Below are 18,148 nucleotides of genomic sequence, written 5' to 3' on the forward strand. Positions count from 1 at the left end.
CTTATTGTCTTATATTTTGTTAGTGTATAATCATGTCCTCTGTAAAAATATTTTAGCCTTACTATTACTAATGTGCAAATAACTATCCTCCTGTCATATTAAGGAAATTCCTCCAATTCTTATGCTTAATTTCAAGAAAACCTCAAATTAGAAGCTATATTTTATTTGTATTCCCTTACTTAAATACTTTGATGGCTTTCACATTGCTGTTTATTTAGCTGAATTTTCTAATATTGAATTATGCTTGAATCCTTGGGATAAATTCCACTGGGTCACATTGAATATTTTTGTCAGTTTTTCTGAAAGTTGAGATGGTAAAATAAATTTCTTATGCCATTGAGTTGAATTAAGCTGTGTTTTTCTCATGAAAATAACCTTCACTTCTCTAACAGCTTCTAAAACTCGTTCCTTTTTTGCATTATCATAAGATGAAGACATTGATGATGAAGAGTTTTATGACGATCATTTGGAAGCATATTTTCAACAGTTAGCATCCCCAGAAATGCTAAGAGAAGATCAAGAAGAACAAGGGCTTCCAGAATCCAGCCCAACTTTTAGGCTATCAAATGATCATCCCAGCCAGGTATATCTAAATCAGACTTCTTGGTTCATTGACTTAATATTACAAAAAAATCTATTTTTCATAATATTACTAATTTCTTTAGATTTTTACTAGGTTAAAGCAACTGTTTTTTGGTGAGGCAGTTGGGGTTAAGTCTCTTGCCCAGGTTCACACAGCTAGCAAGTGTGTGAGGCCAGATTTGAACTCAGGTCCTTCTGACTCCAAGGCCAGAGCTCTATCCACTGCACCACCTTAGCTGCCCCTGGTTTTGTTTTTTTTTTAAAACTTCATTTTCCACAGATCTGATATAATATGAAATATGTGCGTTCTTTTGGTCTACGATATTCTTGATAAAAGCTTTGAGCAACTCACTTTTTTTTTTTGTTTTGGTTTTTTGCTAGATAGTGGGGGTTAAGTGACTTGCCCAGGGTCACACACCTAGTACATGTCAAGTTTTTGAGGCTGGATTTGAACTCAGGTCCTCTGGATTCCAGGGCCGGTGCTCTATCCTCTGCACCACCTAGCTGCCCCTGAGCAACTCACTTCTTAATGAACCTATTTTATGAACTTGGTCTACTTTCAATCTATCCACCTCACCACCTAGCTGCCCCTTACTTGGTCTACTTTCAAAGGACTAATACATAAATATATTTGTTATAAAATGCGATCTTGTAGGGAACCAGAATTTGCTTATAATTCAGTATTGAATTGCCTGCTGCTTGTGTATTTTAGGTATAGATACTTAATTCCCAGATCATCAGAGTGACAAACAGTTATAGTCTACTGCTTTGAAGGCATATTTATATCTCTGAGAGAGTGGGGAAGTTAGGAAGCCTTTGGTTTAGGTGTCCTGGCTTCAGGCTTTCTGGTACTCCCTTTTTTATCTTGTTTCACAAATAACCCTGTTTTATATCCCCTGCTCTGAAGTAACAGTTCTATTTAGGCTGTCACTTTGGATAATAGTCAAATGAGCATGATATCTTGATATTAAAGGACATTTTTAAACTGATGTTTTTCTAGAGGAAAAAAAGTGCCTCTTCAAAGGATATATGTGTGTGTGTGTGTGTGTGTGTGTGTGTGTATAAAATATTATATTAAAGGCATACATCCTTGACTGTTTAAGACACATGCACACACACACACACAGAGTTTTATCCTAAAGATTTTTTTTTAATAAAACTGCATTTAACAAACCCACAAGTCATACCATTTCTTTTTTTTTTCTTTTTTTTTGGCTAGGCAGTGGGGTTAAGTGACTTGCCCAGGGTCACACAGCTAGTTAAGTGTTATGTGTCTGAGGCTGGATTTGAACTCAGGTCCTTCTGCATCCAGGACCGGTGCTCTATCCACTGTGCCACCTAGCTGACCCCACAACATTTCTTTACAGTAAAAAAAAAAAAGGTTTATATTGTCTTTAAGGTATTTTCTTCTATTTTTTTGTGTTCCTCAGGGATTTTCAGATTTGATTTTTAAAAAACATTAAATTACACATTTTTAAATTAAGGCACTGGTATTCTTTAAACAGGTAAATGAAAATAATAGACCAAGTTATAGACCCAAATCAGAAGATAGCATCTCTGTATATTCTCTTGGAACACAAATTGTTATGAAATCTGAACTTAACTCCAGACAGTGTGAAGAGAGTCCTTTTGATCCAGTTGTCTCTGGTAGGTATTGAAATTTTTTCCTTCATTATTAGAATTCCTTTTAACTTTTCTTTTGCTTTTGTTGCTCAACTTATGTGGTTTATTATTTGGGGGAAGAAAAGAGGCATTGCTGAATTTTTGTGGGACTTAGAAAAAGTGAGCAACCTCCAAAGCTTTAAAGGTAAGTATTCCTTAAAAAAGGGCCTTTGCAAAGGATAATTCCTCCAAGTACTGAATTAAGTAGTTTATTAATAAGGCAATTCAAATTAAATATATAGTGCAGCATTATGAAAAAAGTAGAAGTAGCAATATTTTTTGCAAAATTACCATTTACTGTTGTTAATCGTAGTTTAGTTAGATTAGCCTAGTTATCCAGTGTTATTTGTATCTGGCTGTTAAGTGTTTAGTCTTGGAAAATAAGTTTTAAGTTATATTTATAATCTTAATTCTGATATGATCTCCCAAGAACCTTGCTTATCAAATTTTTTGTATGCAAAATATATTGCCACTTCAGTCTGCTGTACAGCCTCAGTTGCTCTACAGTCCCCACTCCCCCTCACACTTAAGCCATGCTCATTCCTGCTTTTCCTCGTCCAACCTAAAAAGCAATAGGAAATTAAGATGGTAAAGCAGCTAGGTGGCACAGAAGATGGAGCTCTGGACCTACAGAATAATCAGTAAGGCTAAAGTTCAAATGCAGGCTCTGACTCTTATTTGCTATGTAACCTTAGCCAAATCACTTAACCTCTGCCTGCTTCAGTTTCCTTGTCTGTAAAATAAATAGTACCTGTCTCTCAGAATTGTTCTGAAGATCAGCCAAGATATTTGTAAAGTGCTTTGCAAGCCTTAAATCACTATGTAAATGCTAGCCATTATTGTTATTATGACTTCAGTGTATTATGACATTATTAACAGAGTAATAAATTTATAGGGTAGTAAAATTAAGCATGAAACTTTAACTTTTTACAACACTGATTTTTTTTCTTGTACACTGCAGAGAATGAAGGCTATATTGAAGAAGGTAAAAGAAATACAGATGATGAGCCATTGTTTTCTTCTAATACATGGGAAATTGAAAAAAACAGACCAAGGGAAGAAAATGATACTTCAGTATATAATTCTTCAGTGGATAATGTTCCATATTGTGAGGTTGGTCAACTTTGGTTTCTTTTTCAGTCTTTATGGGAAAAATATTTGAGTGAATTGATTTTAGATCATTCAGATGAAGTGAACTTAAAAACTATTTTTCCCAAATGTTATGCCATCATGTTATACCCCTATGTCCAAAATTTAGACATAATATTTAGCTCTCACCTTTTAAAAATAAGTTTTATTGATACCTTTTGTCTTTGTTAGTCATTTCAACATGCTTCCATATCCCCTTATTAAAGCTTCCCTACTGACTTAAAAACAAAAAAACCTAATAAGCAAAAACATCTGAAATAGTCACTTTATTAGTGTATACAATAATCTGCCTTAGGCTGTCCTTTTCCTCTGTTATGATCATGTGCAAGACATGTTGAATTTCAAAGTTTTGCTGAGACTTTCATTGTTTTTTTAGTTATTCAAAATTGGGCTTTCTTTTAGTAATGTTTTCATTTACATAGTTTTAGTGATTGTATATTTTGTCCTTTTCATTCTCCTTATTTTACTGGGCTTTAACTTATACAAATTTTCCCTTCTCAGTATTCCCTCTATTCTTCATTTCTTTGTGCATTATGCCCTGGCTTTTTTGATTCATTCCCTATTTAATGATAATTTACTGTTTCCACAAAGAGTGTTGCTGTAAATATTTTATTATATATTGAATTGTTGATTTAATCTATGACTTCCTGTGGTATATGAACACTAATGGCACTGCTTGGTTCAAAGGGTATGGGACTGTCCCCTCTTTCAGCTTTTATCTTATCTCAGTGGTATCAACCTTCTAAATCTAACTCTAACCCTAAGTGTGGTTTAAACTATGTACACATGTATGTACACACACATGGACTTTGATTCTTTATAATAATGCAGCCTTATTTCCTAGTATATTATATCGCAAAATATGTGGATACTTTTTTGTATGTTCTTTTTATTCTCAGTTCAATTCTGTGACGCATATTTTTTACTAGTAGTTCTATTTTATAGATGATGAAAGTGAAATCCAGTCTAGTCACTAAGTCACCTTAGCTCTGCAGTATCTTTTTGATCCCTTCCCCCTAATTTTTTTGGTACCACCCTAATTCAGACCTCATGCCTGTATTGGATTACTCTTGTTTCTTTAGGTTTTAGAATTTTTGTCCCCTCCATCCTTGTTCTGTTACATAAATGCTGGAGTAATTTTCCTAAAGCGCTCTTCATTGTGCTGCTTCCCTTATCCAAAATTAATGAATCATTTTTATGATAGAGTTCATATAGAGTCTGAGATTTAACTACTATTCATCTGAGTAGGTGCTTTACAAAATAAATAGTCCTTCTTTAATTTTTCGGCCAACTTCAAATTTTTTGAGGCCTTCCCTAATTTGGCTTTTTACTTCCCTTTTATACACAAACCATGTTCTTTCTTAGTTTTGATCCTGTTATTTGCCAGAGGGCAAAGCTCAGATCTTTCTTATTCCCTGGTGACTAAGCTACCTTGCTTTATCTAATCTAAAAACTCCTGGGGCCGGTTATTGTTCTGTCCCATAATTTAGCACTTCACTTAATGGTGTCTGGGACCTAGCTTTGAGCAAAAAGGTCTTTTGCCAGCTAAAGTTAACCTCACAGAGTCCTTGCACTAAAGTTCATGTACTTCTTCACTGGAGATGTCCTCACTCAAAGCTTGTCTTGTCTTAGCTTATGAATTTATTAAGTTGGTTATAGATTTTCTATCCTCTAGCACATTAGAAAACAGCAAGTCAGAGCAGAGAGACTTAGAAGCAGGTACACTATTAAACCAAGAAGTAAGGAATGACAGCTGCTAAGGAGGGAAGAGAGAAAAATTGGAAAGCATATGTAAGGTTGGCTTAACAGTTCATAGGTGAACCTCTTATCATGGCGCTATAGTTTTTTATATTGTACAGAATGCCAATTATCTAGAAAAGTTTACTTTTTATACTGTATTGATTTTTTTTGATAAAAGTACTTTAGTTTAACTTAGAAATTTAGAATAGCCAATAGAAGACTTCTTTTGCTTTGGGACGATGTATATTCTGAGTGATTTGTGGAAAGAGAAAAGGTTATTACGTATCTTAATAGAGGATGCTCCCATACTGATTAATGAGACATCTAGTTAAGGATTTAAAAAAAAATAAGAAACTTTGCTGTATGTGAATTTAGTGGATTTCATCAATGTAGATGTTTCTTTCGTCAGTACAGATCCATGTAGAATTCTGTAGTAAAAGGAGTTTTGTGTTTGGGATCTGAGGTCCTGGAGTCTAATCTTGGCTTTGCCACTTGGGGCCTCTGTGACCTTGGGCAAATTAATTTCCCTCTTTGAGACCCAGTTTCTGTGTCTGAAAAAGGAGTTGAAAAAGATGAACTTTGAGAACCTTGTTTTAAATTTGTGATGCTATTAATCTGTTTTGGAATACTGACAGTATATTCCCCAAAATCCTCCATAGAAGATATATCTACCTTTGTATACAAGGCCTTTCTTTAGACTTTGGAACATTTTGTAATAGTCAGTGTGGCACTCAGGCAGTCTACTTGTTCTTGCTAAATGATTGCTACATTCCTTTCCTGATAAATTTCTTAAGTAGCTTTTGTGCGGTTCTTGAGTTCAGTTCACCATTGGTAATATGTTGTAGCTTACTGATATCTGCTATTTGTCTCTCATTGCTTCTTTGATTTACTGGCAGTTTTGATTGTGGTGGTTTGTGATTAAGAGTCATTGGTGGAATATTGGTATTACTATTTCACTGACTTGGATTAAAAAAAAGCAGAAATGAAAAACAAGAGGGGATATTGTTGCGTTGAAGACAGTTGATGAGTTTAACATAAAACTTGATTTACTTTATTTTCAGGACACAAATATCAATCAAGGTAATTTTTATCTTCACCCCTTAAAATTGGGAGTACAGTCTGCTCATCAAAATAATATAACTCCTAAAATATTCACTCAAAAAAATGTGGATACACATTCTGTGGAACTTATTGATAATGGACTTAGTCCAGCTCATGTTTACTGGCCACCTGCTACTGAAAGGAGAATTTGTGAGGATTGGAACTGCAATGAAAAGAATAATAAAGGTAATTTTTTTGTTTTAGAAATCAAGTATTTATCAGATATTTCATTGATAGGCATTTTAGTACGAAGCATACAAATAGATTTTTTTGTCTCTTATATCGCACAGAGCTATAGAGAATTTCCATGAGCCTTAAAAAGATGACTTATGTTCTACTCTGTCATACCAGAGTAACAAGTTTAATTGTTTATAGATTTTAAGGTGATTATGCCCTTCTAGATGCCTGGGACACAAGGACAAAAATGAAACTATTCCTGGCTGCCTCAATGGGTTTACAATCTAATTGAAGGCAATAGTATGTACATTTATTATAATTGTTTACAAGCTAGATACAAAAAGTCTTTGATAGGTTACTTTATAAAAGGCTGGTATAACTCTCAAAAGTTCTGATTTTCTTCCTTTTCCAATTCATTAACTTTGGTTAAATGCCTATTTCATTCTAAACACTGGAGTTGTGTAAAAATTAGAAAATGACAGTTGGTATCCTCAACTGATCTTTTTTTTGTGTGATATATATGTTTAACCACAGAGCTAAAAATTTTTCCTGTAGTTTTAATAGGCTTTCCTAGGATTTTTCCTGGATGTTTTAATTATGTATCTTTTTCCTAAGCAGGTTCCAAGTTTTGCCTTTATTATGCTTAATTTTACCTGCTCCTCAAATAAGAGAGTACTCTACCTGTTTCATGTAGAGTGGTAAGAGTTTTAGAGCTGACAGAAATCTGGTCACTTTATATGTTTCAATTCCAAAAATTTTACTGCCAAAAGGAACATATACTCTTATTCTACCCCCAGATCTGTCAGAGGTCATCTACCATGAAACACATTCTTCTCACATATAATCCAAATCTCACATTTTTAAAGGGTTTAAAAACTTTTCAACTTGTTCTAAAATTTTAAAGATCTAATCTTTAATTGCTTACTCTATCATAAAGCCTTTGGTGTAATTCAAATTATTTTTCAGAAGGTGGTCTACCACATAGTGTGGTCTATCAAAATGAAGAAGGTAAATGGGTGACTGATCTTGCCTATTATACTTCTTTTGATGAAGAACAAGATTTAAATCTTTGTAGAGATAATGAAGTAAATGAAGAATTCAGAACTGGATGTAAGTATGTATTATTCTCTTCCTCTCCTTCCGATCAACCCCCCTCCCCCCGTGTCATTGGAGATGATAAATGTGGTACCTATTAACTATATTTTCTTCAAAGGTGTTTTTTTAATAGATTTAATAATGTGATGCAGTGAAGTAAAAGCCTTTGAGATTTTTAACTCTTAGTGAAGAGCTTTTACAATGATGAGAGTTTTTGAGCTAACAGAAATCTAGTCATCTCATATGTTCAATTCTGAAATTTTGATTTGCCGAAAGGAATGTGTATTCACTCACATTAAAGATACCTTTTATATCACCAGTGAGAAATCGTTAGAAAATAAAAAGTGCATTTTAATGAAAAATTAGTTGCATTTCAATTCAGGAAATATTTATTACATTTATTAAGGCCCCATTGTGTACAAAACAGAGATAAAAAGATGAATAAGACAGTTTCTGCCCCTAAGGACTTTGAGGTCAATAAAAAGTTCCTAAAAATGTTAGACTAAAAATTAATCTGATTTCTTTAGATATATTAAAAACTTTAATAATAGGGTTCTAAAATTTTTTTTAAAGGGCAGTTGGGAGCTATGTGACCACTTGGTTTCATTAGGTTCTTTTGTTATAGCATTATGACAGAAGTAGTGAGGAAATCTACTTAACGGGATTTTACAGGATCAAAATGGTCTTACTTGAAAGACCATCTCAGAGTTGCAAAGACTCTCAGATGTCATTTATTGCTAAGGTTACCTGACAAATGGTAGCCCAGTATCTGCTTGAAGACCTTCAGTAAAGTAGAACTCCCTAAGACAACCTTTTCAGATTTGGACAGCTCTGATGATTAGGAAGTTGGTTTTTTTAAAATATCAAATTAAAAGCTTTCCCCTTGTACCTCTACTCATTGGGTAGAACCCAGGATTCTGTTCTTTGGGGCTAAGTAGAACAAGTCTAATTCCTCTTCCATGTGGATAGACTAATAAATACCTTAAGATGGACAGCTCTCTTATACCCTTCTCTACCTCATCTTCTCCAGGTTAAATATCTCCAGTTTTATCAGTTTTTCACTTGTGTGACATGGTCTCATCTTCCTTGCTATGATGATCAACCTTATCTGAAAGTATGTTCCACCTTGTCAATGTCCTTCGTAATATGTGGTGAAATGTGATACTCTGAATGTATTCTGTAGAGTGTACAGAGTACAATCACCTCTCTTGATACTATGCCTCTTTTGATGCAACCTAAGCTGGATTAGCTGTGGTGACATACTGTTGACTTTATTGAGATTACAGTTCACTAAAATCTCTAGATGAAAATCTTAGTTTAGTAAAGTTTATTCATTGATTTATTTACCACGGTTTGTTTAGCCATTCCCAGTTGATCTTTGTTACCATAAAAAGTGTAGTTGTAAATATTTTGGTATATGTAGGAACTTTATTCTTATGAATATATCTCCTTGTAGTAAGTCTGGGATTTCCAGGTGACGAGGTATAGACATTTTACTCACTTCATTTGAATAATTCCAAATTGCTTTCCAAAATGGTCATGCTGATTCATATAGCTCTACTAACAACTTCTGCAGCATTGACACTTGTCATGTGTTATCATTGCCAGTTTTCAGGGTGTGAGGTGAAGCCTTATTGTTGTTTTAATTTTCATTTCTCTTATTAGTAATTTGTAGAATTCTTTCATATGGTCATTAATAGTTCGTAATTCTTCTTTTGTTTATATCACTTGACGACTTAATTATTGGGAATGATTTTTGTTCTTATGTTTTTCTGTTCATTATTTATATATTTTGAATATCAAGCTCTTCTCTGAGAAATTTGATGGATTCCCCCCTCCACTTCTTATCTTAAGTACATTTATTTTGTTTAGAAGCTTTTCAGTTTAATATAATTAGTTATCTGTTATCTTTTGGAATGCCTACTTTTATTATTGTTATTTTATGTAGTTCTGGAAAGACAGTGTCTAGAAGACAATAGGAAGGCATTAAAGGTGTAAAGATTAGAAAAAAAAGATGAAACTATTCCTATTTGCTAATGATGTGATGTTTACTTAGAAAATCCTAGGGTATCAACCAAAGTCATTTATTGAGACTACAATTAATTGTGGTTTCAGACTACAAAATAAACCCTCAGAAATTACCATTTTTATATAACAGTAATAAAACTCGACAGACAATATTAGAAAGGGAAATTCAGGGGCAGTTAGGTGGTGCAGTGGATAGAGTACCAGCCATGGAGTCAGGAGGATATGAGTTCAGATTTGGCCTCAGACACATGATACTCACTAGCCATGTGACCCTGGGCAGGTCACATAACCCTGATTGCCTAGCCAAAAAAAGAAAAAAAAAGTTCTTTAATATTGTAGGAACATATAAAAAGGGATAGAAAGCAAAGAAAGAATTCCATTCATTTTTCCTTATCTCCCATGTCTGCAATATTCTTTCTCTTTGTCTCCTGGTTCCCTTTAAGTTCCAACTAAAATCCCACCTTCTGCAGGAAACCTTTCCTAGTCCCCCTTAATATTAGTGCTTTTCTTCTTTTGATCATCAATTTAATTTTTATATATCTTGTTTTTACATAATTATTTGCTTGTAATCCCTCCTATTAGATCAGGCTTGCACAACATGGTCTGCGGGCCAGTTGTGGCCACCAAAGGATTTAGGGTGGCTGTCACATGACCAGTGGCAACCAACCATCGTCAGTCTGATGTGACAGCTGTCCAAAATCCTTTGGCAGGGCACAAGCGGCCCTCAGATCATATGTTGTGCAGGCCTGCATTAGATTGTTTTGATGTCTTTTATTTATTCTTTATATGTCTCATTTTTGCATAATTATTTTCTTGTGGTCTCTCTTCTGTTAGATTGTGAACTCCGTGGGAGCAAGGATTCTTGTGTTTTTGTTTGTTTTTTGGAGGCGGGTGATTCTTTGTGTCCCTAGAGCTTTAGAACTGTGCTTTACACATTTATAGGCACTGAATGTTTGTGACCTTGACTTTAAGAACTTCATCATTCCCTTAAATTATTGGTGTGTTAAAGGCACATCAGCCATAATATTTCAGTTGAGAAGCAGGAGATGCATGTTAGTGAAAGTGCAAGCCAAGTCGATTGTAATAGCTTCATAACTGCTATAGCACATTTACCACAACTGAAGTTTGTTATGATGACTGTGAGTCACAAGAGCAGTTAAGCAAAAAAATTCCAACATTTTTTGACATTCATTGTTATTAGTTCTTCAGGAATATGAAGATGAATAAGATACAGTCTCTATCTTCTGTAAGTTTACAGTTCTGTAAGGCAGATAAGACTCATACACAAATTTAAAGCTTCATGTACTAAATGTTTTAAGAGAGACTACTATAGGAGTTCTGTATGAAAAGTTATATTCTAGCTGTTGGGTAGGCACTAATCTAAACTTTGTAGGGGTTTTGTCAGGTAGAGACAAGGGAAAAATATGGATGTGGGAGAACAAAACTATGGGGATTAATTGGGAGCATAGGTATAAAACCAGTTTGTTGACTGCTTAGGTAATTGAAGGTAAGTAGAAAGGGTAGACTGGAATCAAACTGTGGAAGGCTTTGAGTGAAAATAAGTTTAGATTTTACTTTGGGGGCACTGGACAGCTATACACATTTTAAAAAATATGTTTTTTAAAAATATAATTTGTCAGTAATAAAGCTAATTAAACTTATTTTTAAAAACTTGAATGTTTTTGAGAAGAAAGTAATGTGATCAGTTAAACTTTAGGAGCATTACTTTGGTGACGTTGTATGGGTTGGACTGGAGTCTGGGGAAAGAAACCAGAGGCATGGGGGATTGCCCAGGAAACCTTTAATAATCCATACTAGAGGTTGTAATGTGCTTTTATGGCCGTAACCCCATGGCATGTGAAGTATTCTTAGCAGCTTCTGTAAAGTAAGTAGGTAAAGTGGTTTTATTTACTTATTATAGATGTTGAAGTTTCACTTCTAGCCATTTGTTGCCTAATTTGTAAATAAATGCCATGTAGAGAAAGGCTTTGAACTATTACCTTCTAACTCCATAAATTTAGTCCTTGTTCCACTTTAGCTTTTACCCAGCTGTGATAGGATTTAACTTCAAAAGCTAATGATTCACGGTTTCAATGCCATACACAATGTGTATATAATGACATTTTTTTGATACTTGAACTAGTTTTATTTCCACAGCATTTTTCTTTGTCAAGTTAATATATAGTTTTTTAGATGAGTAGTTGTTAGTACCATTAATATTGTTTTGCCAAACTATTTTTAAGCTGAAGCAATGGCTTTGATTGCTCAAGATGAAGAAGAATTCGAAAAAGAACACAGATTTATGCAGGTTAGTAATTTGTTTCAAATGGTTAGTAATGGCTAACATTTATATAATGCTTACTGTGTGCTAAGAGCTTTACAGTTATTATCTTGTTTGATGCTCATAACAACACTGGGAGTAGTTGCTATTGTTATTATTCCCATTTTACTGATGAGGAAACTGAGCCAGACAGAGGTTATGTGACTTGCTTAGGGTCACACAGTAAGTGTCTATGACTGAATTTGAACTCAGATCTTTCCAACTCCAGACCTAATGTTCTGTAAAAATGTTGGTCTATTCTTACTGGTCTAAATGAAGGTAAAACTTAAATTCCCTTATGAATAAAAATTTTTATTTAATACTTTAACATTTGCAAAATACTTTTCCCCACAACTCTCTTAGGTGAGTATTATAAATATCATAACCTTCTTATATATTAAGAAACTGAGGTTCGTAAAAAAATAAAGTGCTTTATACCTGTAGTGTCACATAGCTAGTGTCAAGTCTTTGATTAAAACCTAGATTTTTCTGTGTGACTCTGGGCAAGTCACTTAATCCCAATTGCCTCATCAAAAAAAACCAAACAAACCAAAAAGCCCTAGATTTTTTTCTGATTCCACATCAGTAATCTTTTCAGTCTTCTGCAGTGCTTCTAGAATGTAGGCAACATAATTTCTAATGGAGTATGGATTTGGACCGTGGTTATTGCATGTACATTGTAGAGTATCAAACCAAGCCCCTTCTTACTCCTTTATACTTTGAATATTTTAGGGTTCTCTTTGCAGAGTAAACAAGTGACTGAACATAAGTGTTTTTAAAATTTCTTTGCAATTCGGTTCAGATTGTCATGAAAGTCTCTACATGGTGTTTCTCTAATTTTTAACTGATGGAAATAGAAAATCTTTTGATTTTAATGCATTTTCCTTATATTGAGAACTTTTTTTTATTAATGAATATGATTATATCAAACCCAGTACCTTGAGGCTTGCAAGGAGACAAGAAAAAAAGATATGCCATTGAATTTAAATATGCCTCTATTCACTTAGGTTTCTTACTCTTACTTATTTTTGACTTTGATTGTTTGTTTGTTTTTGGTTAGGCAGTGGGGTTAAGTGACTTGCCCAGGGTCACACAGCTAGTAAGTGTTATGTGTCTGAGGCTGGATTTGAACTCAGCTTCTCCTGAATCCAGGGCCGGTGCTCTATCCACTGAGCCACCTAGCTGCCCCTGTTTTTGACTTTGAAAAACAAATTACTTTACAAAGTTCTTTAGAACTTAAACACTCTTCTAAAATTATTTTCTTCATAGGAAGAGAAAATAGATCTTCAAAACACTTCAGGTGCCCAAGGGGATACATCGTGGAGTGCATCTGTTAATTATAATCTGTTGAGGAGATCACATACTACATCAGATATGACCGGTGATGATGCCAGTTATTTGCAGCTCTCTTTAGGGGAATTCTTCGGTCAGAGATCTGAAGCACTTGGCTGCCTTGGAGGGGGTATTAATGTGAAAAGGGTATGTATAAGAATATGGGAAGAAACATCAAAGTAGCCAGAAATTGTGCTATTAGCCGTGCTTTTTATAGCTGTCTACTTATACTAGATGATAGTCCATAATTTGCCTCAAACTTTTTAAAAGTTTATCTTCATTTGTATTTTATAGCCTTTAAAAACATATTACGCTGTATTCTCATAGAAGGAAATTCATTCTTACATATAGAAATCAAAATCTAAGGTTGGAAAGGAGAAACATTTTTGCATTATTGAAAGAATTCATTGGAAGTTCATTTCAGCAAACCTTCATTATTTAAAAAAAATAAATTATGAACTTTCTCTAAAATTTGGCAGTGAAAACATTCCACAGGACTTACAGATGGCTTATAATCTATTTTTAACCAACTTGAAGGGATATCAGAATTGCTGTATTGCATACAAACCTTAAAATGAAAGCTTGTTGTGTTATATGAAAAAGTTACATGATTTTTGCTTAAATGAAATAATTTTTTTTATTTTTGCTGTATTTATAGAAGTATTTAATTTGGGACATTTGTAAAATACTGTGCTTTCCTACATAGATGATTAATAAATATTTGAATTGAAGAGTGTTCATTTGAAGGGGATATGTTATGGCTATTCCAAAGCAATAAACACTGGGTTTTGTTCTACTGTAAGTTAGAAGATAAATGTTTTTCTTAAATATTTCAAAAATGTAATAATTCTTTGGATTGATATGTTAGTTGGTGGTTGGATTCATGAACACCTTATTGGCTGTCTCAGAGCTGCTGGGACGGACTGTAAAATTACAGTGCAATATTTAGCTTCAGACCTTGTAGAGCAGATTACCTAAGGCATAGTGAATTTTTTTTTTTTATAAAATGTCTCCTCAGATTGACTTAAATTCACATCTGCCAACATAACATCATTGTTTCCTACCTTGAAACTTGGCTTTATTACCATCATCAGCTCTAGCATTGATTGTCAGGACAAATTTTTTTCCCTGAGCAAAATTATTTTACAACTTCAAATGAAATCACTAAGTACTAGATTTGTGGTCATATTTTTTTTTTAAATAGCAAATACATTGCTTTGTATGATCCCAGTTTTCAAGACCAGAGAAATGAATGAAATTGCCTGGGACCAGATTCTCTATTGAATTAGCAGGTGAAAAGAAAATACTTTGAATTCATCAGGGTGAAAAGGATATTTGCTTTTGCTCTTTGTTCCTGGGTCTTTGTGAATTATGGATGAATTTATATTTGATGTGCTTTTTCCTCTCTTGAATGATTAGGATATTTGAAATAAAATGTTTGAAAAATAATTGCTCTAGGTAGTAGAACAAAATAATGCTGCTTAGTTTAATGCACCTGTGGCCCTCTCCTTTTCTTTCCTAAGTGCCAGACAAATAGTACACTTAAAATCAAATAAAACCAGTAATTCGTTAAGTGCCTACTATATATAAAGCCATTTTATATAAAAATACATGTGAATTATATGTATATAAAATGAGTGAGAGAGACAGAGACACAGAGCATGGGAACCTAGAATTAGGATGACAAGCAAATATGAGTTTTATTACCTTATAAGGAGAGAATTGTTGATGAAATAGAATACAAAATTATAAGTTCATTAGAATGTATAACAACTACTTATAGGAGTCAGGGAAGGGCTTTATGGAAGGGATAGTGTTTGATTTGGGTCTTCAGGGATGAGACAGGTACCAATAAGTGGAATGAGTAAATTGAGGAAGAAGTACTATCATGCATTTTGATTAGTGTTCTGCAAAATGGCAATAGAGGGATAATTATAATAATAATAGTAGGATTATTTTAAGGAGTTCTTTTTGACCTTGTGAACAAGGCATTTATGGACCATCAAGATGTGAGATGTGTAAGTGGCAGTGTTGTACAAAATGCTTTTCTGTAGTACTAGCTGAATTGGTTACACATATATTGCAGAGAAACTAGGATTAAGGAGAGGAGCTATCAAAAATCCATCAGTAAATGCACATAACTTTTCAGAACTGTAAAGCAAGGTATATCAAATTGAAATAACATTTTGGTGAAATGTATAATTGAGTCATTTAAAGGACATTTTGCTTGGAGGGTTGGGCTTGATGGACTGTAAGATTTCTCAACTACTTTGTAAAATGAACTGCATTGTAGTAAAATCTCCTAGAACATTACAGTTTGAAATTTAAGAAAATAACATGTCCAATTATTTTGTAGCCATCGTTTGGTTACTTTATTACATCTCCAGAAAAAAGAGAACCTGTAGCTCTATTGAGGGAATCTGATGTATCAACAGACAATTTAGAGCAAGATCAAGAGCAGCATGTTCTCTTTTCAGGTAATGGTTGAAATTTTGGGGCCTAATTAACTCTTAATATTGTAATCTTAACAGTTGATTTCACTTAAGTCCATATTTTCGTAAATATTGGGAGAGGTAACTACTGAACAGTCTCTCTTTTAAAAATATTCAGTTTTCCTTTTCCATAGATTAAAATTTATTTAAATTAATTTAGGACTTTAAATCTTAAATGCTTGTTGATTAATTGGACCCAAGAAAGGTTTGCGTTTAGGCTTCCCAACCCCCAGATCCATGTTTCCTTTTAGAAATTTGTGGTGGCTATTAGTGGCTTCAGTCATTATGGTAGCTAGATTATAGTTCTGGTAGCAGACTGTATCTGCATTCTGTTGCTCAATAAATAATGAAGGGTTCATACTTTAGTAGGCTGACCACTAATTATATGGTAAATTCTTTGGTGTTAGCAACCCCTAACACACAGAAAAATGTAAAATGGACCTTAGTCTTACTATAATCATGTGGCTTCTGCAGTGGTTGTGGCAGAGCAACAAATAAGGTAGGAAAGGATGCTGAGAATCAGTTTTTGATCATCCTATGAATCTTAAGGGTTGATATTCTACATGTGAGGTCCATGTCTACTGTGCAGTAAGTATGTGTATATGTGTGTTAATTTGTGCAATCTTGACATTCTTGCTGTGTAAGTAAAATGAGAAGATGATGGTTCAGTGGCCTTCCTTGAGAGACAAAGGAATTGGTAGTTGGTTTTTATCACATGTCTGAAGGCAAAAATAAACATAATTTCCTAGTAAACTTAATTTTCACCTTTTGTAGTTTCATGAAATGTTTCTTGAGAAACATTTATAAAAAGACTTTCATGAAGATAATTGCAGCTTGTTTGCCAGTTTCTGTGGCAGAGGGTAGTGAGATAGAAAAAGTACTCAAAGAACTCAAAAAAGTTCCTAATTTAAATCAACATATACTTTAATACTTGGTAACTTGAATGTACAGGTATGGTTAAGAGAGGGTGCTAAAAATGTTGGAAAGTATGTCTCAGGAGTTAGAAACAAAGCAAGTTGGAGACTTAGACCCCACAGAAACCCCACCTATTATATTGTGAATATTTTCTTTAGAAAGCTTTGGGAGGTGCTGGACATGGCTAGCATCAAATAACATGAAGAAAATTAATCATATTTTAATAAAAAAGGAATGATTACATACATGGAAGTCATTTCCCAATTGACTGTGTTAAACCATCAGCGTATAAGTCAAAGCACAGAATCAGTACCAACCAAATTAGAAGAATAAAAATGAGAACATGGGACATGTACTTGAGCCAACTCTAGCCTAACTTGATTAAAGTCAAGCTATTGATGCTTGAAAGTGGAAAATGGACAAAGCAACTGAGTCTGAGTAAATAAAATTATTACCATAAGTGAAATCAAAAGATCCTTGTAACTTCCTTAACTAACATGAACTCCTTCCCTGGGAGAGAGATAAAAGCCGAGCACTTATTGATTAAATGACTTCTAAGTGTTAGGCTCTGGGATTGTAAAGTAAAAATGAAAAATTTTTTTAAATGAAAAAGCCCCCAAGGAAATTATGTTTCATATATTATGGGTCCTTAATAAATACTATGTAATTATACTTTGTGCAGTGTAGTTTATTGAAAAGTTTACTGAATTTAGAGTGATTAGCCTTGAGTTAAAATCTCAGATCAGCTGCTTATGACCTTGGGCAAGTCACTTAACTGCTCTGGGCTTCAGTTTCCTCATCAGTAAAATGAGGCAGTCGGACTAGATGATAGCTCTATAATTGTGTTTCCAAGTCCCTATGTGTTCTCAGCAGGGACCCCATCCCACTTTGGTCTAGTTAAAGACATTGCTACCATGGCCAGTGGGGTCTTGAAATTGAAGAATGGAATGCAGTCAGAGGTGAAACTTCATGGTATAATGGGCCTACAGGAGCCAGAGAACTGATCAGATGCTGGATCTGATAGTAAGATAAGCTTTGTGACCTTGAACAAGGCACTTTATCACTGAGGGCTTGAGTTTCATTAACTGTAAAAAAGAAGGTATTAGGTCTCTAAATTGTATTTATGGCTATAAGAGTCTATAAGCTATACCTTATTTTAAATAAATTATTTTAAATTCAAATTTTACTTATTTAAAATGTTTGAGCACTAGTTGTGCTAATTGTTGTGTGGGTTACAAAGCTGTATAAAAATAGTCCCTTTGATCTTCAGCGAGTTTATAATCTAGTAAGTGAAATAAGACAGAAGATCAACCAGGGAGAAGGAAAGTAAAGCAAAAACATTTGAATGCAATCATTTGGAATATTTTTCTCTGTCATCCCTTTTCTGTGAATAGTATGCTTATAATCTACATGTACTTTACGTTTCTAGTAATTGGGTGTAAATTTATTTAAATGACATTACAACTTCATGATAATCATTGTTAATAATGTCATACATTAGTTGAGTAACAGAGTTTACAGGAAAGTGCTCTGCTTTAGTCGTGATTCTTACTCT

General features: G+C 33.9%; 1 protein-coding gene across 1 annotated transcript in view; it reads left to right on the forward strand.

The window, feature by feature from the left end:
* The window catches only part of CEP192 (centrosomal protein 192), a 146,165-nt gene that overhangs the window by 46,108 nt on the left and 81,909 nt on the right, over positions 1-18,148 (forward strand). The window contains 8 exon segments of the mRNA XM_078151788.1: positions 429-583; positions 2,088-2,229; positions 3,206-3,357; positions 6,195-6,420; positions 7,378-7,521; positions 11,778-11,842; positions 13,124-13,333; positions 15,543-15,663. Of these exon segments, the coding sequence (XP_078007914.1) occupies positions 429-583; positions 2,088-2,229; positions 3,206-3,357; positions 6,195-6,420; positions 7,378-7,521; positions 11,778-11,842; positions 13,124-13,333; positions 15,543-15,663 (1,215 nt within the window).

This window comes from Phascolarctos cinereus, unplaced genomic scaffold (assembly GCF_003287225.1).
Source record: "Phascolarctos cinereus isolate Bilbo 61053 unplaced genomic scaffold, phaCin_HiC Scaffold_4;HRSCAF=312, whole genome shotgun sequence".
Classification (NCBI taxonomy): Eukaryota; Metazoa; Chordata; class Mammalia; order Diprotodontia; family Phascolarctidae; genus Phascolarctos; species Phascolarctos cinereus.